The following is a 25,036-nucleotide window of genomic DNA, read 5'->3' as shown; positions in this document are numbered from 1 at the left end:
CAGATCTAAGCTGGTAATTAAGCTTAGAGGAATTCATGCTAGTACCTCATTTTTTGGACTCTAAGGTTCAGATTGGGGAAAGAATACTATGACAGCGGTACAGTTGGAGTCACAGTAAGTAAGGCAGCCTGGTTTACAGATGGAGGGGTGAAGAACATGAAAAAAGGCACCACTAATATATATTTTTAAACCTCTCTATGCTATTTCTAAAAGACTCTTTTTCTGTAAGATACGTGGCACAAACAGAAAGCACGGGTGTGTCGCGTGCCACCAAGACACTCACTTGGGATAACCTGCATCCTTCACTCATGGCTTCATCACTCACACAGGAATCCACCCCAAATTCATACCAGCAAAACTTTTACAGCATAGTGCATTCACACACACTCTACACACCCTCTTTTAGAGTTTCGCTGCAAGCTACTTTTCATTGCTGAGTTAATCCATTTTCATGGCCAATTTTTTTTTTTTCACCTGATTTTATCTCACTGCTGTGTCACGCTTCATGCAGGTTAAAGCATAGGTGCTGGAACTAGCTGTACTGCCACACCTCCTGGCTTGAAGCGATTTCTGTCATATTCAGGGTTTACAGTTTGGTTCAATGGCTCTCAGCACCACTCCCGCTCTACAAATTTTTCCACAAGTCTGCACTGCCCAGAGAGTCACAAAGCCTAACATATTAATGCTTCTTTATATATATATATCTTAGGTACTTAAATGGGCCATTACCACAGTATTCGAGCACTTCACAATCTTTCCTGTATTCATCCTCACAACACCCTGAGAGATATGGAAGCGCTACTATTCCCATTTCAGAGATGGGAAACAGGCCCAGAGAGATTAAGTCCCTCACCCAAGATGACACAAAAAGTCTGTGGTAGAGCACGTAATTGAACCAGGATCACCTGAATCTTAGACTAAAGCCCCACCCAGTGGACCATCCTCCCTCTCATCCTCATGTTTTATCAGCAAGACAAAAGACTGATGCTCACTAGTTTAACAAGGGTCAAACTTCACTCATGTATTTCACTTACAAACAATTATGTTGGTTTTCAACATACTGGGCCTGGTCTTGCTAATTTCATTTGGCAGCACACACCCGTTCAATAACCCATTTTAGCTGCCCCCTGTTGCATATCAGATACCGAGCCATTGCAACACCACAAAGATCACACACTGTGTCCTACCTCTGCATGCTTCAAGTTGTCCTGTCAGGACTTTTCTAATCTCAGAAACCCAGATGTTTTTCAACTCGATGGAAGATGCCTGTAAACACAGGAAAGGTACAAAGCATATATAGTCCTATGCCATTGGCAATCCTATGGCTGCTTTAACCTAAAATTTACTGTTAGCCCTTCCTTGTGATAAACCTCTATGACCAGATCTGGGACTAAAAAAGCAAAGGGCCCTTTACAAAATGAAAAATTACATTGGATCTAAAAGTTCCCATCATTATTTTTCTATCTGGACTCCTGAGTCGTTTTCCATCATTTCATTTTCTTTTTCATCCACACCGAAATCAAGAGAAATTTCCTCAGAGAAAAAGGTGAAGTTAGAACTTCATGAGCAGCATGACTAGGCAGGCTCAGGATCACTGCTGCTCTAATAATGTGCTTATTCTGAGAAAGGGAGTAACATTAAAATCACAATCTCGTTTCCTTCATATTCTCTCTGTCTTTGCCACTACAGGAAATTACAACCTGGCTAAAGGAAACATGGCTGAAAGGAAGCAAACTCCTTTATAGAAACCATCGTCTTTACCTGAATGATATAGACCTCTTCTCGGCCATTATACCAGATCTCAAACTTCTTGTTATCACCCTTTACATTTTCTGTGATGCCAACAGTACTCATCTGTTGCAAAATAAAAAAGGAAAACTCAGAATTTAATATTAACTTACTTTTAAATGATATCCCCTCTGAAGGGCACTATACAATGGACGTGTCCTATTCTGGATACTTTTACAGAGTGCATAAAATATGTTTGAATTATTTTTTAATCAACATAAAATTCATCATTGCATCCTTTTAAGTGTCAGTATTTCTCTCTAACAGATTACAGAAAGTACTCAGTAGCAGCACATTTGTTAAATTCAAATGTTGATCCTGTGAAGTACTGATCACTGTGGTCCCAATCCAGCAAAGAACTTAAGCATGTGAATTGTCCCAGCGACTCCATCATCAAATTTATGTGCTTTGCTGGATCAGGACCAGGATCTTGCAGCCCACACCCCATGGCTCTGTGAAATGATCTCTCTTCCTACGTGCAGACCTGTTGACTTCAGTGGTGTTCCATGTCGATGCAGGACTCTGCCCACACAAATCTTATTGCAGAACTGGGGCCTAAGATGCTTGTGGTAAGGATTTGAGTGCTGAGCACCCACAACTCTCATTAGCTTTCATGTTCAGCGTTTCTATGGATTAAGCCCTAAGGCTGCAGCTTGGCAAATCATATCACATAAGAATCTGGAGGCCAAAAAAAGGATTTAGGGCAAACAAAACTATAGGTACTTTTGATAGTTTCCAAACACATGAGGACAAAAGACTGAAAATATCAACACTACAAAGCTATTGTCTATAATTCTATAAAACTCTTAAACTGTATTTCTCATCTCCCAGATCATCAGGCTGGATAGAATCTGTATTACACACTGCATTAATATAGTCAGGTATATACTCTAGGTGTTCTCTATAAAAGGTTGCCTCATAAATTCCGCTTTGTACACTTGTTCAGATTACAAGTCGAATGCAATGATAGAAAGCAAGGCCATATTTTAAAGCATATACACACGGGGCGGGGGGGGGGGGGGGGGGGAAGTACAGCTAAAGTTGGGTGATCAACCTTATCTCTGCATTACCTGACTCTTGAGAACTTGGTTACTCAACCTTAACTAGACTGTTGCCTAACAAGTAAAGGGCTGCTTGGACGACCTTACTAATGAAAGGAAGGGCTGTAGGACTGGGTGCTCGTTTTCTATAGTGTATATACAGCAAAACTAGTGGCTCTTCACCTCTGCCCCTCAGCATGGGGAGGGGAAATTCTTTATACGTAGGCTTGGAAGGATTCAATCTTTATCCGTATGTGTTGATAAATATCAATTTTACCGGCCACATACAAACCGCCGAAAAAATATTTCCATTAACGATCATCAAAATTTACAGATACACAGCATTTTTTTGTACTTTGCTTGACAAACCCTTAGTGTTTGATTTAAGGATATTTACTTTGTATATTTTGACACGTGATGGGCACAATCTGTGTTTTAATAGTTAGAAAGCTCGAACTTTTTGAATCTCAATGTCTAGTATCATGAAATAATTACTAGCTGGCCTCCCCCAATTTTGAGCAACTGAAACATTGAAATAGATAAAAATCTTCAAAAATTGCTTAAAATACACACTGATATTATCTGTCAAATTTTCAAAAAATAAAAATAGAATTCTGCCAAGTGTACTTATAGGGAAGGGGCCCTCCACTTACAGATCCAAAGGGCAGGAGCACGCTCACATGCTGTAACATAAGACAAATTGGAATTCTTATCCCATCTTACATACAATACACACATACTCTATTACTTTTATGTTTTTGAACAGCTGATGCCTTCATAAACAGACATGATTAATGGCCGGTGTATTGCAACGTCACACACATAATGTTGTCTCAGATGTTGCCAACTGAAGTCCAAAGGATCAGGCTATTGTACTTGATGGGAGAATTTGACCCCCAGGAGTGTAACAAATGTTAATAAACAGTGTCAGGATTCAGGGGTTGGAACATCACCTCAGTGAATTTCAAGAGTCATCAAGTTTTTTTGGGATTAATTTGCAGATATTTTTGTAACACAACATAGGTTGGAGTTCACAAGCACAGTCCTGCTCCACCGTCATCAGTAGGAAAACTCCCAGTGCCTAAAACTAGAGCACGATGGGGCCCTCTATCTAGAACAATCAGAGACGGACCCAAAAACTGCTTATCCCTGCTCCTCGCTCTAGGATGCAGCCAGTGCAGAACACTTAAGGCTTCACTCTGCACTGAGCTAACTAACTTCCCCTGGAATTTGGGGCCCTTTCTGCTACAGAAGTAATGGAGTTCAGACAAAAATTCAGATCCAGATGAAAAAATTCAGAGCCAGACCTAGGTTTGGATTTCAAAGATGCCTGAAGTTCCAGGGTTCATTGGCCCATCTCCAACTGGTGTTTCACTCAATTAAAAATGAGATCATTCCCAGAGCTCCTGCCTTATTCAACTTGCCTCCATAGAAAAGGTCATTCATACTTCTAATCTTGTCTTTAAAACATCCACCTCCATGCTATTTTAAACTTGCTTCAATAGCAGATATATACCTCTCCTCTCCTTCTCTACCATGCACGTTACCTTTAAAGAATTTTTAAAGCTGTATGAAGGAGACTTCTCATGGCCGTCCGTGTTTTCATCCCGTTTCTTGCAGAAGAGCAGGATCTTTGTGTAGAGAAAGAGGTGCCTCTGCATCGGTTTGAACCTAGCCAAGTCCTTCACCTTGCTATGGCCCTTCTTGTGATCAGTCCAGACATTGAAGGAGCCCTGCATCAGCAGCTTGCCAAGCTCATGCACGTCTCCCTGTCGGACAAGAGTGAGGAGAAGAAGGGTTTTCACATGGGTGACGTTCAGACCAGAAAAATGGAGGGCAGACTCATTTTTTCCACTGTTTAAATCAAAGGATTGATGGGTGTGACTAGGGAACCAAAGATCCCGATTGTGGGCCACAGCACTGGGCTATCTAGGGCGCTCGGGATCAGCGTGCAGCCAGGGCTAAGGAGTCAGCAGCATGCTTCACTGTCCAGCTCTACTCCCCAGCCATAACCTCTGTGGCTCATAATAGGGTTCACAAGCCCAATACTGGGCATAGGCAGAAGGGACAGGAGCAACTTCCCTGCTTACAGGTGGCCAGACTGATCACACCCCAACACAGCTTCAAGAACGGCCGGTCATGGAGACATGTACCCACAGCTGTGACCAATAAAGAAAACAAGACTGGCTACACAGGAGGGAGAACGGAATGGGATAGCAGAGGGGCAAGGTTCCCTGGCCAGGCTGCCTCTAAGACACTGACACGGAGACAAAAGAGGCCTGCCAGCCCTGGAGTTTAAGGGATGATAGACTCAGTTTAGGTTAAGAATTTAAGGACTGATCTAAGTGTAGGTGCATTAAAGGGGACATGTCAGGAGAAAACTGGGGTCCTTAGAGAGACTCTCTGAGATCAGCTGACAGGCTCCCTCACTTATCCATTCCCCCTGCCATTTTCCATGCCCACAACATCTAGGTTGCACCCCTCCTAGTTAAGACAATTAGCTCTGGCCTCTCTGAGGGACTTCTGCAGCTCTGCCAGACTGGGGCTCTTGTCTGATGACTCCCAGGAGTTTGATGAGAGGGAGAAGCTGCCTCTATCAAAAAATGACAATCTGGGCTCCAACATCCCTCCCCTCCAGAGCAGTGTTAAGGGGCCTTAGGGCTTGTCCACACTGCCCTGTAGTGTGCACCATCGGGGGACTGAACAGCAGTGTGCCTCCAAGTGCTGCGCCGTAACTCACCTGTGCAAACTAAATGGTTCCTAGCTCGCGTTGATGTAACCCTGTTTGAAGAGGAACCTTTCAGTCCATGCCCACCGCAGCCATGCAGGGGAGTTACAGGGCAGCACTTTGGTGTGCACTGCTATTCCTACCCATAGTCTGAATTGCGGGACAGTGTAGATGTATCATTAGTGTCCAGTAATTTGAGCATGAGCCTGCACCGTGGGAGACCGTGGTCCAATTCCTGCTCTGCCACAGACATCCAGGCTGACCTGGGTATGTCAGGTAGGGCCAGATGTGTAAGGTTTTCACCTGCCTATCTGCATCTCTAGGCACCTGGATTCTGGCCCTTAGTCTCTCTGTGCCTCAGTTTTCCATCTATAGCCCGGGGGATAAAAGCCCTGCCCCATCTCAGAGGAGTGTGCGAGGATAAATACATTAAAGATTGTGAGGTGCCCAGATACTATGGGGATGGGCGCCAGACATGTACCAGAGAAAGCGAGAATAAGCATTGGACCTTCTGCTTTAAGAGCCTGATCCAAAGCCCACCGATGTCAATAGGAGAGTATTTGTATCAACTGTAATTGATTTTGGATCAGACCTTAAGAGCACAAGATGTGTAAAATATTTTAGTACTAAAGAGTGTAGGAGTAAAATGGGTGAAAGGAGTGTCAAAGTTATGCGTTAACGGACATTAAGAAACAGAGAAGGGATCCATTATACCTGCAAACTATTTTATAAGGAGTAATTTGTATCTGGTTTCAGAGTGGTAGCTGTGTCAGTCTGTATCATCAAAACAACAAGGAATCCATGTGGCACCTTAGGACTCCTCGTTGCTTCTTTTAATTTGTATCTGTGATACAGGATTATAGAACAAGCAACGATTCCTTTGACAAGGATAAGTTTTGGTCCCAATCCTAAAACTTGTACAGGGAGTCAATTGCAGGACCGGGGCACTGGTTTGCAATGGAGGTGCTTAATTTTTGGCAACACTGATCATGGTGCCAAGAGAGAGGCGATATCTGAGATCTCTTGGCCCAATCCCACAGAAGGCTTCGAATATCAGCACAGAGACCTTGAACTCCGTGTCTTCAATGGGGAGCCAATGAAGAGAGCGGACCATAGGGCAAAGTGTTCATGGGCACCTGTGTTGCTCAGCAGATGGACTGCGCCTAATGGAGCTTGTTTGGGGTGCGTGGTTTCATTCTGAAATGCAATTATTTCCTGATACTACACGACATCGTGTCTCTTGTTTATGGAAGATTGGAGATATGTTTGAACTACCATTGCATCTCACTGCCACGCAGAGAGCATACTTAATCCGCAGGGTCAAGTTTTTATGCAAAGGGCAATCCAGTAACAAGAAATGCTTCTGAACATTTCTGTTCTCCCAACCATCAGCCTGCAAGTAATCTTTCCATGATGGCTTCCTAATAGATGTTTAGATTCCAGCAGCTTCTTACACAGGAGTTCTGCCCCTCAGCTATGCACATGCAGATCACCAAAAAGTAGAATAACCTACACAAGTCAAGGGCTCAAACCTGTTGCTCTGTTGGGATAATGCCACGCTCAAAAAGCACGTTAGACCAGGCCAACTAGGCATGTCTACCACACCTGTGTGCTTGAAGAGTCCCATCTCAAATCGGGGAACGGTTTGACTAGAGGTGGGAGGTGTTGGCCCTGCAGTTCTCACTAGTTATCAGAGCCTACTATCTGAAAAGGGCGTACTGGGAATGAATTTATTGAGTGCAATTTATTCCATAAATTATCTCCAATAAATAAGCATGCATGAGCCCCTTTAGAAGTGTTGTCAACACAGATCTTGTATGGCTATGTTGTGGCCATCGTGGCTGGCTACCTGTGAGACTTTACACACAATTTTTAGCTCGCTCAAGGAAGCAAATACAAGTATTATAGCCCTCAGGGATAGCATGTGGGTTTGGTGAACTCCCTGCAAGAGCTTGGGGCAAATACATAAGTGGAGGTGTGAAAGAGGTGTTAGTTGAATTCACAGGTGTAAATTTGACATGAGATTCAGAGACAAGAATATGCAAATTAGATCATGTCCCCATGATTCGTGTGCGTGAGGAGGTGGTCTTTCCATTCACATATCGCGCCAGTGTCAGGGAAGGGATGTCAGCTGCCTGTACAGTAGCCCCCCGCCCCCCGCAACCCTTCCACACACTACAGCATTTTATGGAGCAAAGAAAAATATTGCACATGTAAAGATGATAGAGCGAATTTCAGGAGATAGAATGGTAGTACCTACATTTAAATTAGGCTAAGACAGTAGAAATGCCAATCCTCTCTTTTTAAGCTGGACCAGAAGTACCGTGCAAACTGGAAAGGTAATCAGAAATGCTGTTCCCATGAGATTGCCAATCCAGTTTTGCAGACCCACGAGGTTCTGACGGATTGTACAAGCATCTGAACTTTTGGGTGCTCATCCAACCCAGACATGTGAACCCGGTGAGGTTCAGCCATTGCTCCTATGGTTTGGAGAGCCTTTCATAAGCCGATGCCCCTGAGACATGGGTCATTGTAGGAGAATCTCTTCCCCCCTTGAAAGGTGAAGAGTAAAATACAAGAACTCAAGGAAATCCCTGTCTTTTGCACTGACACAACTAAAGTCGTCATTCTTTCAATTCTATATATAGCAGACAAATGCAGCAGATTCAACAGTGTCACAGTTCCACCAGGTGTCACTACAGTCACTGAGTACCGCTGTAGGGATTTGAGAGGGTTGTAACTTCAAAAAGTTACAACAAAAAATAACCAACTCAGTTTGAGCAGCTGCCTCAGGTCAAATCTGATCCCCAAAATAAGATTTTGTTACAGGTTTTGCAAAAGCTGAAGCCAGTAGAGATGTGTCCAGTTTTTTTATTTTACTGCAATGGAAACAGCTTTTCACAAACCCAAAAATGTTCCGAGGCAGTGTTCACATCCTGAACTTCTAGTAATATTAAAGTGAGTGGGAGTTTTGCCATTGGCTTCAATGGGAACAGAATTAAGTCCATAGTGTACAAAAACGTGAAAATGAAATTTACTATTCAAAAGTAAAACTGAGCAGGTCAGTTGTCATTTTCTATTTCAGAGAAATACAAAAAGTAAACAAACAGCATAAATGATTTTAAAAAATCATTTTACCATTCAATTTTAATAATCTAAGACAGGGATCGGCAACCTTTGGCACGTGGGCTGTCAGGGAAATCCGCTGGCGGGCCAGGACAGTTTGTTTACCTGCAGTGTCCGCAGGTTTGGGTGACTGCAGCTCCCACTGGCCGTGGTCCTCCGTTCCAGGCCAATGGGAGCTGACTGAAGTGGAGTGGGCCAAGGGATGTGCCGGCCACCGCTTCCCGCAGCCCCTATTGGCCTGGAACAGTGTACCGTGGTCAGTGGGAGCTGCGATCAGCCTAACCTGTGGACACTGCTGGTAAACAAACCGTCCCAGCCCGCCAGCGGATTTCCTTGACAGGCCACGTGCCAAAGGTTGCTGATCCCTGATCTAAAGTGTTATTAGTAGCATTATTTAAGTATATATGGACAAAATCCTCTGCTGCAGTTAATTGGTAGCTCCACTGAACAGATGGCCTCAGAATCTAGCCCTGTATATTTAATCATGATATGAATGATGAATCTGATAGTGTCCCTTTAAATCCTAAAACAAAATTAGAATGATGGGAAAGATGTAAGTCCCCTTCTGTAGGCTGCTGTCACAGATTATATAGCTCTTCCAATGCAGATTCAAAAGTTATATAATATATTTATTTGTCCAGTCAGAACAAGATTCAGTATTGAAACCCATTTTAAAATCACCCTTTCAGTTTGCAAAGGAGAGACATATAACAAAACATCAGATCTGCAGCTGGTTGCTGGAGAAATCTTATAATTAACAAACTAATTCAGAGGTAGTTTTTCAATCAACAAATCTGAATACATTGGGTATCTCCAGCTCCAGTAATGTAGGAGAAATCCATACCTAAATATAAATTGCCCTGGAAAACTTCAACTTATATACAGCAGGAGGAGGGGCAATTCCCATTTTAAATATCAGAGGGGTAGCTGTGTTAGTCTGGATCTGTAAAAAAGGCAAGGAGTTCTGTGGCACCTTCTAGACTAACAGACGTATTGGAGCATGAGCTTTCGTGGGTGCATCTGACAAAGTGGGTATTGACCCACGAAAGCTCATGCTCCAATACGTTTGCTAGTCTATAAGGTGCCACAGAATTCCCATTTTGTTACTCATGCCAATGTTGTTTTTCAGAACAAATATGACTACTACAGTACAGTAATTAGAAACTGTTCCTATTCTAATTGCTCAACAATAAGCCGAGATCTGTTAATCAACTGATACTGGGTGAAATTCACCCATGCCCAGGGCCACACAAGGCATCATTGAAGTCCTTCAGGCTTTGAGGGCTTATGTGGGACTTAAACAGTGCATAGGCTTAGGGCTAGTCCTTTGTACAGTGGGGGAATTTGACCCATTGGAAGAGACATTATTATATAGTGTATGTGTTTGCTACTATCGTAATAAATCCATGGCAAGGCAGAACTTCAGTATTGTTGCTCCATCTTGTACACACCCTGGCCAACTTAAAACTTTTTGCAACCGCAGGGTTAGCACTCAGATCCTCCTGTTCCACAAGCATTTGCTCCACTACATGAGCTAAAGGAGCATGTCCATTAGGTGTTGACAGGACATTATCTATGATACACGCTGGGCAGTTCTAATTCCATCCTGTAAAGAGCAGCATTGACCCATAGGTTTCTACCTATTAGCTAATTCATTACAATATCATCTAGTGCTCTCAGCTCCCAGATACATAAATAATTGGTGATATATTATGAATCACAGAATCCTAGAAATTGGAAATTCTTAAATTGTTAAGAACCTAGTCCATCCTGTTGCACAATGAAAGATTATTTTTCCGATCCACATATTACAGCATATTCTCCGGTGTTTTGTCCCATTATACATGACACTAATAGGCTTTCCACACTTCCTTCTGGAGACTATTCCCCAACTCAACACAGCTTCCCAACACAGTTTTTCCTGACATTCAGCCTAAATTTTACTTTAATGTCCATCCCATTATTCCTACTTATAAATTGCTTGAACCAGACTAAATAAATTCTTCCTTAGTCTTTACATCCTTCTGATATTTCTAAATGATGAGCACATCCCCATCAGTCCACACGGGTCTAACAATGCGTTATTTAAAGTCGTTCTTTTAATAGTCATTCTTTTCTCATGTGGTAATCACTGCTACCTCTTAATCGGCGACTCATTTCTCTTTGTAGATGAGTGCCACATTCATCCCTGATAAAAAGCGACCAAGAGTCCTGTGGCACCTTATAGACTCTTGGCTGCTTTTACTGATCCAGACTAACAGGCTACCCCTCTGATACATTCATCCCTGATGTAACTCAGTTGACTTCAGTGCAGTTACCACTGATTTGCACTGCTACTACTGTTGTCATCAATATATTTGAGGCAGTAAGTGTAGGCTTCTATTGCCCAATTTATACACCAACCAGCTTTTCCTGGCCCATAGCTAGTGCCTTGGGATTTTGGGGGTCTGTACTGGGGTCACATACAGTTTTCAACCACTACCTTTTTCTGGACCAGTCAAGCCTGCTTCTTCCCGTGTACAAACTTCAGTGTCAAACTCATTGCTCAAAGAAGCTGCATCCTGCTCTCACATCCCCCTACCCCCACCTCCTGCACATATAGCTCAGTTGAAATTTTGTCGTTTATATTTGCTCACTGCTACATCTCATCCTGTGTCTTTCTGTCAGAGACCTGTCACCTGGGCAGGCTCTGAGTTAGAGATCAGAAATCTGGACGCCTGCAACATGCAATAGTGGTGTGTATGTCATGATTGGATCCGGTTGGAACATTGCCCAGTCCATGACTAATTAATACAAATAATAAATAATAATAATACCTCATATCCCGTGATGGCTATTTGGTGCATGGAATCATTCACTGACTTGATGATATCAAGCATTGTGGCCAGTGCCTCTTCCAATTCAGCGGTGCCTTCAGAATTCTTGCTGCATTTCAGCATTTCCTATTTAAGCAATGAAGACAGCCATATCAAGGGACATCTCAAAAGTCCATATCCTTGATCAGAGAGCTATGAAAAGACCACTACACATGCTGTACACACAGAGGAGTGCAGTTATAGGAGTGGCAGGAGAGAGACCTTTTAAGCTTTTGGGCATTTGTAAGTTTCATGGATTCATTTATGGCCAAACAGGGCCATTGTGATCATCTAATCTGATCCCCGGCTTTAACACAAACCATAGAATTTCACTAAGTGGTTCCTGCATCAAACCCATAACTTCTGTCTGAGCTAGAGCATTTCTTTTAGAGAGACACCCAGGATTGATTTAAAGACTGCAGACAATGGGGAATCCACCATATCCCTAGGTAGATTGTTCCAATTATTACCCTCACTGTGAAAAACATGCTTCTAATCTCTAGTCTGAATTTGTCTAGTGTCAGCTTCCAGACACTGGATCTTGGCTTTGTCTGCTACATTAAGGAACCCTCTCTATTATCAGCAATCACTTCCATCAATGTACTTGCAGACCATGACTAAATCACCTCTCAATCTTCTTCTTGATAAACTAAGGCCTGGTCTACACTACGGGTGGGTGGGCGAGCTAAGTCGGTCTAAATTATGCAACTTCAGCTACGAAAATAGCGTAGCTGAAGTCGATGTACTCAGAGCTACTTACCACAGTGTCTTCACTGTGGTAGGTCAAATGTTGCTACTCCCCCGTTGACTCCGTCTACATTTCTCACTCCAGTGGAGTACCAGAGTCAAAGGGAGAGCGCTCGGTGGTCAATTTATCGTGTCTTCTCTAGACGCAATAAATCAACCCCAGTGGCTCGATCATTCCGGAGGTAAGTGTAGACATGCCCTAAGTAGATTGAGCTTCTTTAGTCTCTAACTAGAAGGCTAGCTTTCCAGACACTGAATTTTCAGTAGGAGCAGGAAAGATACAGAGAAATCTTCCAGCTCACTTAAATCCTCCCTCCACCCCAACTATTGACTAACCCACAAATGGACATTTGAAATGTCTTTTTAAAGGATGATCACTTCAAAAGGACAACGTTGATCTCCAATCAAAAATGCATTAAAACTGTATTTTAAAAATGGGCTCATTCTCAGAGATAAGAGATCTCCCCTTTGTATGTCCCCAGCATGGGGCATGAGGGGCAAAGTCCTAGGCCTGCTGGGGAACAGGTGGCCAAAAATCAGGAAAACAAAAATAAAACAATTAAAAGGCCAAAATGTCCAGTGTCTCCATGTATGGATCTTCTACTTTGGACCCCAAATATCTAGGGTACACAGTGCTCACAGGGTCCCCTACAAGCAACCTCTCTCCTGTCTTTCATTCTCTAGTCACTGGTTATCCCTGAAGAGTGCTAAGGAAAGTTTGGGACTTAATTCTCTTCTCATTTATTGCAGTTACATCTCTGTAAAAGCTGAGAGGAGAATCAGGCCTTTTGATTTTAAATGGAGCCTTCTCCTATATCAACCCTTTGCTCTTGTACATGTGGAAGCTGTAACCCCAATGCTGACGTCATTTATTCCAGTTTTGCACCAGTGCAACTCCATTGCAATTAATGGAGTTGTTCCTGATTTACACCCATCTGAGATCAAAATCAGGCCCTCTCTGTCTTCACTCAAAGTACCTATCTAAGAAAAAGTCGAAGCATTTAAAGCACTGAGCATTTAAAAAGATTTTTTAAAAATTGGCAGGGTCAATACTGAAATCCTGAAGCGCAAAAGTGCTGGAGCCTCTTAACTCCACTGAGGTCCACAGCAACAACTCAGCACCCCATAGGATTGAGCTGATAAAGCATAATTGTTGTACCCTATGTTGCTTGGGGGATTCACCTATTAACCTGTTGGGTTCCAGGACTATGTTTTTTGGCTACCAAGTGATGAGACAAAAGTTTCAGTGACTCACCTTATTTCTAGTGTCCCCCAACAAGCTCAGGCAAGTTCCTGCTTGGTAACTCTTCACTAGTCTTTATGAGTTTATTATCACTATGACATGAGCGCTTGGTTGGGTATCTGTAGGCTTCATTTCAGAAGCACAATGGAATGTCATAGCAGGGTCTGCACTAAATATTATACCAGTAAACAAACAGCACTTCCAAGGAGTTCATCCAACTTGCCAACTATAAAGCCAGCAACAGTACAGTGCTGTATCTACTAAAGCAAATGGAAATAAAGATTCTGGTTGGTCTCAGCAGTGTTCTTCACATGCCACTGGGAAGTCCCCCTGACAAAACCATGACTTCACTGTTACTTCTGAAAATCTGCCCCCTCCCTGCTAATTTCTGTTTACTAGGTAGGAGACGAACTCCTTCACCAGAGCTGTGTGAACCTTCACCTGGTTCAGTTACAAACCTGAAATTCAGGCCAGACTTGTGAACCTTTTGCAGAAACAGGGTCCAATTTCAGCCAAGCTGGGCCAAGTCTGAGGTGAGCAGAAGTAAAGTTGTGTGTAATATGGCGCTACATTTTAGGTGGAAACCATGCAACAGTCAGTTGTTTCACCTAGTTTTGATTCAAAACTTGGCAAAGATAAGCCGCAGATGCAAAGGCTTGAACTGGAACCCCCCTCTATGGTTTTGGTTCAGGCTCATGTCTACTTCCCAAACACGGAGCAAAATGCAGCTGAAATTGTTCAAACCCAAAAACTCCAGGTGAAAAGGAAACTGAAGAAAGGGGTTCACACAAATCCCAACCTGATGACATCATATGGCGCTGCCTTTAAATACGTGGCTGTCCATGCCTCAGAGGGAAAGGGCAGGATGCACTTTATGTTACCTGTTGTGGAATCCCTACTATTATGAGCAATCTCTAGGACCATAATCTTGTTAGGAGGCTGCCATTTAAAACTAGCTAAACTGATTGAAACCAAATAGAGTTTAAAAAAAAAACAAGATCGAGGAGCTAAAAGCTGATCAGTCCATTGCTCACCAAGACTAGCCTCCTACGCATTGCCTCTTCCTTACTATCCATTTTTTAACTGTGAAAGGTTTCAGAGAGGTCGCCGTGTTAGTCTGTATCAGCAAAAAGAAGAAAGAGTATTTGTGGTACCTTAGAGACTAACAAATTTATTTGAGCATAAGCTTTCGTGGGCGAAAACCCACTTCATCGGATGCATGCAGCGGAAAATACAGTAGGAAGATATATATACACAGAGGACATGAAACAAGGGGTGTTGCCATACTAATTATAATGAGAGTAATCTGTTGAGGTGGGCTATAATCAACAAGAGAAAAAAAACTTTTGTAAGTGATAAATTCAGGAATTGGCCCATTTCCACAGTGATACAGAGGTGTGGGTAACATTGGAGGGACGGGGGATTAGCATGGGGAAATACTTTTAACTTAGTATCATAACGATGTAATGACCCATCAACTCCAGTCTTTTATTCAAGCCTAATTCACAGTGTGCCAGGTTGCAAATTTCACTCCACATCTTACCAATGTGATATATTTGCCCATCATATGCAGCAGATGCCCCTCTGGCATGTACATGGGCCAACACGGACAATTCACGACGCAAAAGAATAAATGGAACAAATCAGACTCAAGAATTATAACATTCAAAAACCGTTAGAGGAACACTTCAACCTCTGCGTCACTCAATTACAGACCTCAAGTTGCAATACTCGAACAAAAAAACTTCAAAAACGATTCCACAGAGTAGCCGCAGAATTGAAGTAATTGAAACTGGACACATAATTACTCATTGAATAAAGACTAGGAGTGGATGGGCCATTACACAAAGTAAAACCTATTTCCCCATGCTAATTTTTTTCCCCTACTGTCAGGGCAAAGCAGGTGCTTGGGGTGGCTAAGGGGAAGGGGCGGCACATCGGGCTCTTCGGTGGCAATTTGGCGGCGGGTCCCTTGGTCCCTTTCAGAGGGAAGGACCTGCCGCCAAATTGCCGCTGAAGAAGAAAGTGGTGTGGTGAAGCTGCCACCGATCGCGATCGTGGCTTTTTTTTCCCCCCTCACTGCTTGAGGCAGCAAAAATCCTGGAGCCGGCCCTGCCTACTGTTACTCACACCTTCTTGTCAACTGTTGGAAATGGGCCATCCTGATTATCACTACAAAAATTTTCTTTTCTCCTGTTGATTATAGCCCACCTCAACAGATTACTCTCGTTATAGTTAGTATTGCAACACCTGTTGTTTCATGTCCTCTGTGTATATATATCTTCCTACTGTATTTTCCGCTGCATGCATCCGATGAAGTGGGTTTTCGCCCACAAAAGCGTATGCTCAAATAAATTTGTTAGTCTCTAAGGTGCCACAAGTACACCTCGTTCTAACTGTGAAAGGCTCTCCAGAGTCACTCCCCAACTTCTCCACCCTCAGAGAAGCTCCTTCCCAAAGGGGCTTAGCGTGTTGCTTCTATGGTGCGCTCAGAATTCTTTTTGTGTTAAGCATCCATTCAAATGTACTGTGAGGTGTGTACAGAACTGGTCTGACCTGATTTGATCCCAATGGCTGTGCCTGTTCTGCTTGAGAACTGTACTCCTTGATCTAATCTCACTTTTGCTTACTTGCGCCTTTCAAATTAAAAAGAGAGCAAAGTTTATTCTTCTCCTACCGGAGACCTTGAACATTTCTTTTAAATTCTCTCTCTCCCTTCTACTATTACAGTTCCTGGAAGTACTTGAGTCAAATTTACTGCTGGAATAAGCAGATGCAACTCTATGAGAATCAATGAAGTTGCACCACAGTGCAATCTGGCCTACTTACTGTATGAGGATTCTTCATCCTACATATCCTAGGGTTTCCTAGATAGCCCATCACTTGGATATTGAGGTGCTGCATAGGTAAATGATTGGCCAGATATTCAGATGACATAAACAGGTATCACTTCATTGACTTCAATGGAGCTATGTCCATTTGCACCGAGACCCTGGCTCTAGATAGTATACTAAGTTCCATAGTGGACTTCATAATGCTAATTAACATTTTTTATCATCAAAATGCTTCATAACATCAACCAATTAACCTTCAAAACACCCTGGTAAGAGAGGTGAGAAAATATTATCCCCACTTTAGAGATGAGGTGATGGAAACCGAAATTAAGACCAACATTTTCAAAAGGGGGCACTGGTCTCGGTGCTTCAATTTTGGATGCTCAGGGTACGTCTACACTACGGGATTATTCTGATTTTACATAAACCAGTTTTGTAAAATAGATTGTATAAAGTCGAGTGCACGCGGCCACACTAAGCACATTAATTCCACGGTGTGCATCCATGTACCGAGGCTAGCGTCGATTTCCGGAGCGTTGCTCTGTGGACAGGTGCAGGGTTAAATCGGTTTAACGCTACTAAAATCGGTTTAAACGCGTAGTGTAGACCAGGCCTCAGTTTGGACCTGAATCTCAAACATGCTAAGTACCCACAACTTCAGCTGAAGTCAAATGTGAGCTGTGGATGTTTAGCATGTCTGATAATTAGGGCCAATCAGCCCCAAGTTGGACCTTGAAAAAGGGAAAACACTCAAAACAATGTCCTTTTGGGAATTTTGGTTGGAGGAATTTATTCACAGAGAGGAAGTACACTAGGTGTAAATTCCTGGCTGCGCTGAAGTCAAAGGGAGTTTGGCCACTAACTAGAATGCAGGAGAGCCTGTGCTCAGATAGTTAGACCTTACTTCTGCCCAATTAAAGGCTCATGTAAACTTTTATTTTCTTTTTCCTCTGACAGATTTTTGCCCCAGATCCCTAAATGGCCCCTCTCCAGGATGGAGCTCACAACCCCACCTTTAGCAGGCCAATGCTCAAACCACTGAGCTATCCCTCTCCCCCAATTAAATTAGATCATTTCTAGTCTGTTGTGGAAAACTGAAAAGTGACCTTATTGTTTATAGTGAAACAGTGCTGAATCCAGAACCATGCTGCACTATGTAAGCTCTGGTCTTCAGTGCCTGTTTTAGGGCATGATCTTATAAAGTACCCTTAACTTTCACTAACTTTAGTGAGAATTGACAGCATGTGGACCCCCAGGATCAGGCTCTTATTTTGGTTCAACAAAGAATCCTTACATTGACTATGCTTGTTCGTCTACCTGGTCAACTTAACATTGCAAAAGTATTCATTTAAGGTGTCGCCTTTAAGTGAGTACTGCTGTGTAACTTCTTAAGCAAAACAGACAACCAATAGGTGAATCAAAATGCAACAACAATCAATTGCCTTGTCACAGAGAATGTCCTTTAGATTTATTTACCTTCAAAAGCAACTGGTACTTTGTGATCCTCTGGACTGGCTTTAAGAGATAAGAATCTAGTGAGAGTTTATGATCCAGTTTATGCTGGCATTCCTGAAAGAGACAAAAGAGGAGGAAATCATACTACAACTCTTAGAAATAGAACAGGGGTACAACGCCTGGAACTAAGGTTTAAGGTCATTTGAGATTGAAATGTCTGTTGATTCAACAAGACATATACTCTGTTCCTTGCACACCAGATTTCACTAGCCAATTTATAAAGGGACTTTCCCAGCTGTTCTGTGTACAATACAAACATCTCTGAATGAGAGCCAAGGTCTGGATTCAGATTAGATGGTGTTGAAATCCTGCAAGATCTTCTTGAGAGATTTCAATCAACCTGGTTCTGTGAAAGCGGTCCCTTCTGGTACTAGATCTGACCTGGAACCAAAACTGAAGAGATGGGTTCATAGCCAGGAATTCCATCTACTAGCCTATTGAGTCTCTGATACACTATTCATTGACATGGTTGTCAAGTGCCTCCCAGAATTATAAAGTGTACACATAAATATATTTTCCTCTATAACTTTTTTAAATGGACATGAATACAGAAACTTCCTAAAGAGAGATGGATGGGAAAAGGGGCTCTAACAAATTTGCATTGCCAGTTTGTAAATAAACTCTACCTGAAAGAAGAGGCTATCTCCACATTGTCTCCAGAGGGCTTCAGATCTTAGCTTGTTCTGACAGTATTTTTCATATACTTGGAGGTCCTCTTTCTGCAACAAAAAGAAAAGCTTAAGTAACTCAGGAGGGAACAATTCATTGAACGTTGATCATTGACCAGATCTCCTCTACATCTTCTATTCCAAATACATGAGATCAAACCAGTCTTGGTAATAAGTCTTCATGGAAAAACCTATTGTAGAAACTATTTTTACTCTTTCAGATTTCATTACACTACTAAGATTAGCTTGGGTGGATTGCTTGGGAGGAGGAAGCTAAAACATGGTGGGATAGGCACAGGAGTGCTTAGAAGAGAGGGCTGGGAGTTGAAAACTGTCAGTTCAATTCCTGGCTCTGGCACAGTCAAACAATGTGTGACTTTGGGCAAGCTGACTAGGTCTGCATTTTCTCAAGTGGCCACTAAATTTGGCTTCCTCAATTTTTGGGTTCTGAGCCTGAGACAGCTGCCACATGAGCACCCACAGCTCCCACTCACTTCACCTGTGAAAAAACTGACCCTTTGAGTCTCACATTGGGCACCAAAACTGCCTATCATGAGTGAACATTTCTGAACACACTGCCTCGAATTCATGAAAGTTTGTGGCGTGCTTTGAGATCTTTGGAAGTGCAAGTATTACCATTATTTGATACAAACCTAACAATCTTGGCCAAGATTTTCAAAAGCAACTAGTAATTTTGGGTGTCTCTGTTTTTGGATCCTTAACTTGATGCAGCTGATTTTTAGAGAGCAATTGTTCAGTACTTTCTGAAAAATTAGTCTCCCTTATGTTCTCTCAAGTGGGGCATCCAAAACCACTGCACACTTTAGAAAATCTTGACCAACTTTTCTATAAGTCCCTAAAAGGGAATTACCATGATCTGAGTGACGATCTAAATGAACTAGGCAGCAACATCTGAACACTGCAGGAAATCTAATAGAGTTTAGTTTAAATCCACAAGATGGCTTTTCTTATCAAGAAACTTTTCCCGAGGTAGCCTTCAGAATTCTCTACCCTGAATGGTGCTAGAAGAATCCATCCTTCTGGGATTCAAGGGGGAAAAAGATGGATAATTACTTGGACAGCAATGTTACTTTGCGGTATATAGGGGATTAGATAATCAGTAATGCAAATTCATATACACAATGCATGTAGTTCAATGGACTGGCACATAATAATACTTAGTATTTATCTAGGGCTTTACATACTCAAAATATTACAGGGCCCAAACCTGTTCTCAATATCATCAGTGGCCAGCCCCTACTAGGCTCAATCAGGTAGGTAATTCTTTCCTAATGTCACACAGGCCAGGTCTACATGACAAACTTTTGCCGTCGCAAGTTACGTTTGCCTAAAACAGTTGCAGTTAGTATATCATTTGTGAGCATGCAAACTTGGCTCCTTGGGTCAGTGCTGTGCATATTCACCAGGGGCGCTTATTTCGATGCACAGCAAGTAGGTAGGTGTCCCAGTGTGCAACTCTGCACCATCTAACACTCTGTCATTTGGAAAGTTTGAGCAATGCCTTGTCGGGCAGAAACAAGTCACGCAGGGATGGTTCAGAATGCAGAGTCAAGTTTCCACCTTGCAACCTTTCTTTACCCCATATCATCTCTACCCTATAACTTTTGCTCCTAATGTTAAGATCTCACAAACCCTTGCGGGACTGGTCACTGTCTGCCATCTCCAACCAGTGATGGATTAGCCACTGAGCCCATGCCCAGCGGCCCTGGAAAAAATCCGACAGCAGGTTGTGGCACAATGGAGCCCCGGCCACCATGTGAGTGGGGCAGGGGAAGCCCCCATGCCCTACCGCCACTCCCTGGCAGCAAAGCAGGGCAGGAAGAGGTGGGGTGGAGCAGGGGTGGGAAGAACAGGGGCAAGATCTTGGGGAAAGGGATGGAGTGGGGGTGGGGCCTGGGGCAGAGTGGAGGTCAAGCACCCACTGGGAACAGAGGAAGTTGGTGCCTATACATTGGGTGACAGGGGAAGTCCTTGACCTGATTCTGCTCTCCAACAGAAGCGCCGGGTGGGCACAGCAGGAGGAGCCCCAGCACCCCAGCCTTGGTCCGCTGCAGAAGCGCAGGGCGGTGGGGGGTGGGGCGGAAGCCCAGCATCCGGACCCCTTCTGTGGCCCTGGGACTGGAGAGGATCTCATTTCCCACATGCCCTGGGGCCATGGTGCGTGGACAGAGTTTCTCTGGTCTTGGGGCTGAAGTGGGGGGGGCAGAAAGGAGCAAAAGGGGTTGTGGGGTAGCAGTGCAGGGGCAGGATGGGGGGGCTGGGTGGAACGGGGTGGGCACCAGGGAAGGGACAGAAAGGGGTGGAGCTCTGGGCGGGGCCACAGATGGAAAGGGTGGAGTGGGGGCGGGGTCACAGGCGGAAGGATTGAGGAGGGGCCCCAAGGCCAGAGGAAATCTTAATCCGTGGCTCCGCCTCTGTCTCTAACAGAAGCTTGGAGCCTGCAGAGCTCTGCATTATTGTTGTGTGCATTGCAAGTACAGGGTGCACAATCCTGCAGTATTTGCAGGCTGCAAGAACCACCAGATCAGTGAGGAACACGATGATTTCCTGAAGGGCAAATTGCTGTGGGACATAGTGAGAACCACTACTAGGTGCTCACAGAGCAGCTGCAAATGGTGGAGCACCACTTCTGGGCCCAAGAACAAGCACCGACAAATGGGACCACATCATAACGCAAGCTTGGGATGACGAGCAGTGGCTGAGGAACTTTCAGATGGATAAGGCCACATTCCTGGATCTGTGTGCCAAGCTCGTTCCAGCCAACCAGTTCAGGGACACCAAAATGAGAGTTGCACTGACAGTGGAGAACCAAGTGGCAATCACACCATGGAAACTTGCAACACTGGATTGCTACCTGTCAGTGGGAAATCATTTTGGAGTTGGAAGATCCACTGTGCGGGCCACTGTCATGCAGGTGTGCAGGGCCATTAATCATCCGCTGCTCTGAAGGAATGTAATTCTCAGCCACATGCAGGACATAGTGGACGGATTTGCAGCAATGGGGTTCCCAAACTGCAGTGGAGCAATAGATGGCATGCATGTCCCTATTTTGGCACCAGCGTACCTTCCCACAGAGTACATCCAAGAGAAAGGACTACTTTTCTATGCAAGCTTCGGTGCTCTATGGTGTGGTGGTGAGGTCTCCTCTAAGTACAGCACATCGCTCTTTATTAAAGCAGCAGGTCTGCGTCTCAGCACCGGAATGCCTTCCGATATGCATCTCGCAGTTCCTTCACTTTCACGCAGTACTGCCACTGATCCCTGTGGCACCCTTTCTCCTGCATCTCCCGGGCAATCTGCTCATAGATGTCCTCATTTCTCTGGCTGATCCGTAGCTGGGCTTGCAGAGCCTCACCTCTCAACAGGCCCAGGAGATTCAATAGCTCCTGCCTACTCCAGGCCAGAGCGCGTCTGGAGTGTACAACCGGCATGGCTGGTTGGGTAGTTGCACATAACCGTGGAGAGCCACTAGGTGCTTGCCAATATGGACAATCAGGAAAAGGTATTTCAAAAATTCACAGGATTTTAAAGGGGTGAGGGGGTTTCTGATCTCCATGACCCCTAGTCAGTGGAGTTCACAACTGTGACCAGAGCAGTCAGTACAGGGCATTGTAGGACAATGGCTGGAGGACAGTTAGGGTCAACATACGTCACTCATTGTCTACATTCCTGCTGCATTGATCTCAGTACATGGACCATGGCTCCATGATGCTCAGGGAGGTGCTATTACTATGTCAGTGTAATGGAGAGCCATGGTCCAGAGATGGACGACAAATTTAAGTGTAGATACATGCACAACTAAGTCAATGCAAGGCGGCTTACGTTGACCTCACTTTGTAGTGTAGACCAGACTACTGTGAATCAGAGGCAGAAGCAGGAGTAAAATGCAGGAATTCCTGGCTCTCTGTCCTGTACTTAGTCCACTAGACTAGGGGTCGGCAACCTTTCAGAAGTGGTGTGCCAAGTTTTCATTTATTCACTCTAATTTAAGGTTTCGTGTGCCAGTAATATATTTTAATGCTTTTAGAAGATCTCTTTCTATAAGTCTATAATATATAACTAAACTATTGTTATATGTAAAGTAAATAAGGTTTTTAAAATGTTTAAGAAGCTTCATTTAAAATTAAATTAGAATGCAGAGCCCCCTGGACTGGACGCCAGGACCCGAGCAGTGTGAGTGCCACTGAAAATCAGCTCACGTGCTGCCTTCAGCATGCATGCCATAGGTTGCCTGCTGCTGCACTAGACAATGCTTCTTCTTTGGGGTTGGCAAGGAATTTCTCTCCAAGGAATAGTTTTTGGCAGGGATGTTATTTTTTTTTTTTTTTTTAGCCAGATGAAGACAGATTTTTATTTCAGTCTTTAAACTAGCAACTAGTATAGCTGCAGAAAGAACCAAAAGCCAACAACAACAAGCATCAGTGGCCCTTTCAAGGGAGGTTCTCAGAACAGGATACTTCAAAGCCCAGTGGATCAGTGCCATTCAACCTTTAAAAATAAAATAAAAATCATCCTTCATTAACATTCCTTGCCTGCTCTTTCCTCCAACCATGGGCCACCCCACACTGCAACAAATGCTCACCTACTTTAAAGAAACCTCCAAGCTCAGACCACCCTGCAAACACCTTTTAAGCTGGGATCACCCATTAAGATCAGATCCAAAGGGGACGGGAGAGGACAGAGGAAGGCCAATGCCACCCTTCACTATGTTTCTATGATTATGCACTTGAAACCAAAGCACTATTCGTGGTGCAATTTCAAAGTGAGGTGCAAACTTTCCTTTGCCCGAATAGGATTGTTTACATATGTTGCCATGGAGGGAAAGTGGCAGTGGGTGTAGAGAACACAGAACTGAAAGGAATCAGAAAGGGTAATCAAGCATGACTACTTGCCCCTTGCTTAAAGAAAATAGATACGCTTCAGTGAGGAAGACGGTGATGGTCAATTCAAAAGCAGCAGCAGAGGACAAACAAACAAACAAAACAGAACTATTTAGACTGGAGAAAGACGAGAAAGCAATCATCAACCTATTGGTTACTTGCCCTGAAGTAGCAGCCCTCTGTGTAAACATCATACACAGCGCTGCACAAATCAAGGGGACACCAGCTCAGACAAATGTTCTGTATCCTTAAAACTAGCCTTTCATTATGGCAAGGACCGAGAGTCGCATAGTCAGAAATGGGATTCCACAGAGGAATAATTAGGGCTATAGATGCAGAGCCAGATCTTGAACATCTCAAAGTTCAGGAATGTTCAGCTCCAGGATTTCCAACCCTAGATCTGCCTATATATTTATATCATGCTCAGGGCCGGAGCAAGGATATTTTGCGCCCCAGGCGAAACTTCCACCTTGCGTTCCCCTCTCCTCCTGCCCCCGGAGCATCACTTATTATAAACTTTCAAAAATGAATACTGCATAAGATGGCATTGTTCATTAGAATTAATACACATTTGGCTTGAAAAATGATTAATTTAATTATTTAGGTTACATATCTAGTCTACATATCTATCTGCCATGAGGCTGCATCAGCTGAAAATGGAAAAAATGAAATTTTATTCCTATCAGTTTTTTCTTGTTCACTATTAAAAGTAAAGGATAGAGAATACATGTCACTTACTAACTATGAATCACTATTTGAATTTCATCAACTGTTTGATGTGAACATTGATTAAGAGATCAAGATGACTTTTCCTTAAACTTAAGCAATGTTGATTGTAATTGGAAATTCACCCTTTTTAGTCACGCATACGTCCTTCCTTCATTCTTTCATATCAAAATCTGCTACATTTTATTCTACCTTTAGAATATCCAATTATTGTTATTAATAAAATTTATAAAATTAGAGTGGTGGATACGCCATCATACAACAACAACTGACAATATCAATATGACAAATTTCAACAACCTACACACGCATATTCACACATGATGAACATATACACTCAGATACTTAACATACACACACAACTGACACAAAGTATTAGCAAAATGATACAGGAGTAATTGCCAGAATCTTAGATCTGAAACAACTCAACAAAAATAGTTAGCCTCAGTCAACAACCTCCGAAAACTAGTAAACTTAGCATTATAAACAGCCTTTCATAACGGGTAACAGCTGCGCATGACAAGAAAAATGACATCATTGCCACTTTGTACCGTAGTGAAGCAGTATGCTTGTGCCCGCAATGCAGAACTGGCGTAGGTAGGATTACCATATTCGTATACAATGTGATTGTCAGAGAGGGAGGACTTGCCCCATGAAACAATAACTGTATTAAGATGCGGCCTGTGAAAAAGTTTGAGAAACCTTGACTTAAATTTCTTTGGTGACATGATGTAACATTCAGTATTGCCAACCTCAAACATTCAGAACTCATGAGTTGGGCCCCCACAAAATCACTCCATATTTGACCTATCAGTCCTCATCCTCAAAGGAAAACTGCAAAACACTTTTCAAAAGATGAGCCTGG

The 25,036-nt window shown here is 43.3% G+C and overlaps 1 protein-coding gene across 2 annotated transcripts in view; it reads right to left on the bottom strand.

The window, feature by feature from the left end:
- MCF2L2 (MCF.2 cell line derived transforming sequence-like 2) overlaps positions 1 to 25,036 on the bottom strand; it is a 318,915-nt gene that overhangs the window by 25,339 nt on the left and 268,540 nt on the right. For both annotated transcript variants that reach the window (XM_032803865.2, XM_032803866.2), the window contains exons 19-24: positions 18,503 to 18,595; positions 17,838 to 17,930; positions 11,499 to 11,624; positions 4,376 to 4,597; positions 1,762 to 1,854; positions 1,188 to 1,266 (exon numbers count right to left, since the gene is read on the bottom strand). In XM_032803865.2, the coding sequence (XP_032659756.1) occupies positions 1,188 to 1,266; positions 1,762 to 1,854; positions 4,376 to 4,597; positions 11,499 to 11,624; positions 17,838 to 17,930; positions 18,503 to 18,595 (706 nt within the window). The remainder of the gene's footprint in view (positions 1 to 1,187; positions 1,267 to 1,761; positions 1,855 to 4,375; positions 4,598 to 11,498; positions 11,625 to 17,837; positions 17,931 to 18,502; positions 18,596 to 25,036) is intronic.

This window comes from Chelonoidis abingdonii, chromosome 8, assembly GCF_003597395.2.
Source record: "Chelonoidis abingdonii isolate Lonesome George chromosome 8, CheloAbing_2.0, whole genome shotgun sequence".
Classification (NCBI taxonomy): domain Eukaryota; kingdom Metazoa; phylum Chordata; order Testudines; family Testudinidae; genus Chelonoidis; species Chelonoidis abingdonii.
The sequence above is the reverse complement of the archived record's forward strand: the minus strand, read 5'-3'. Positions and strand labels throughout refer to the sequence as shown.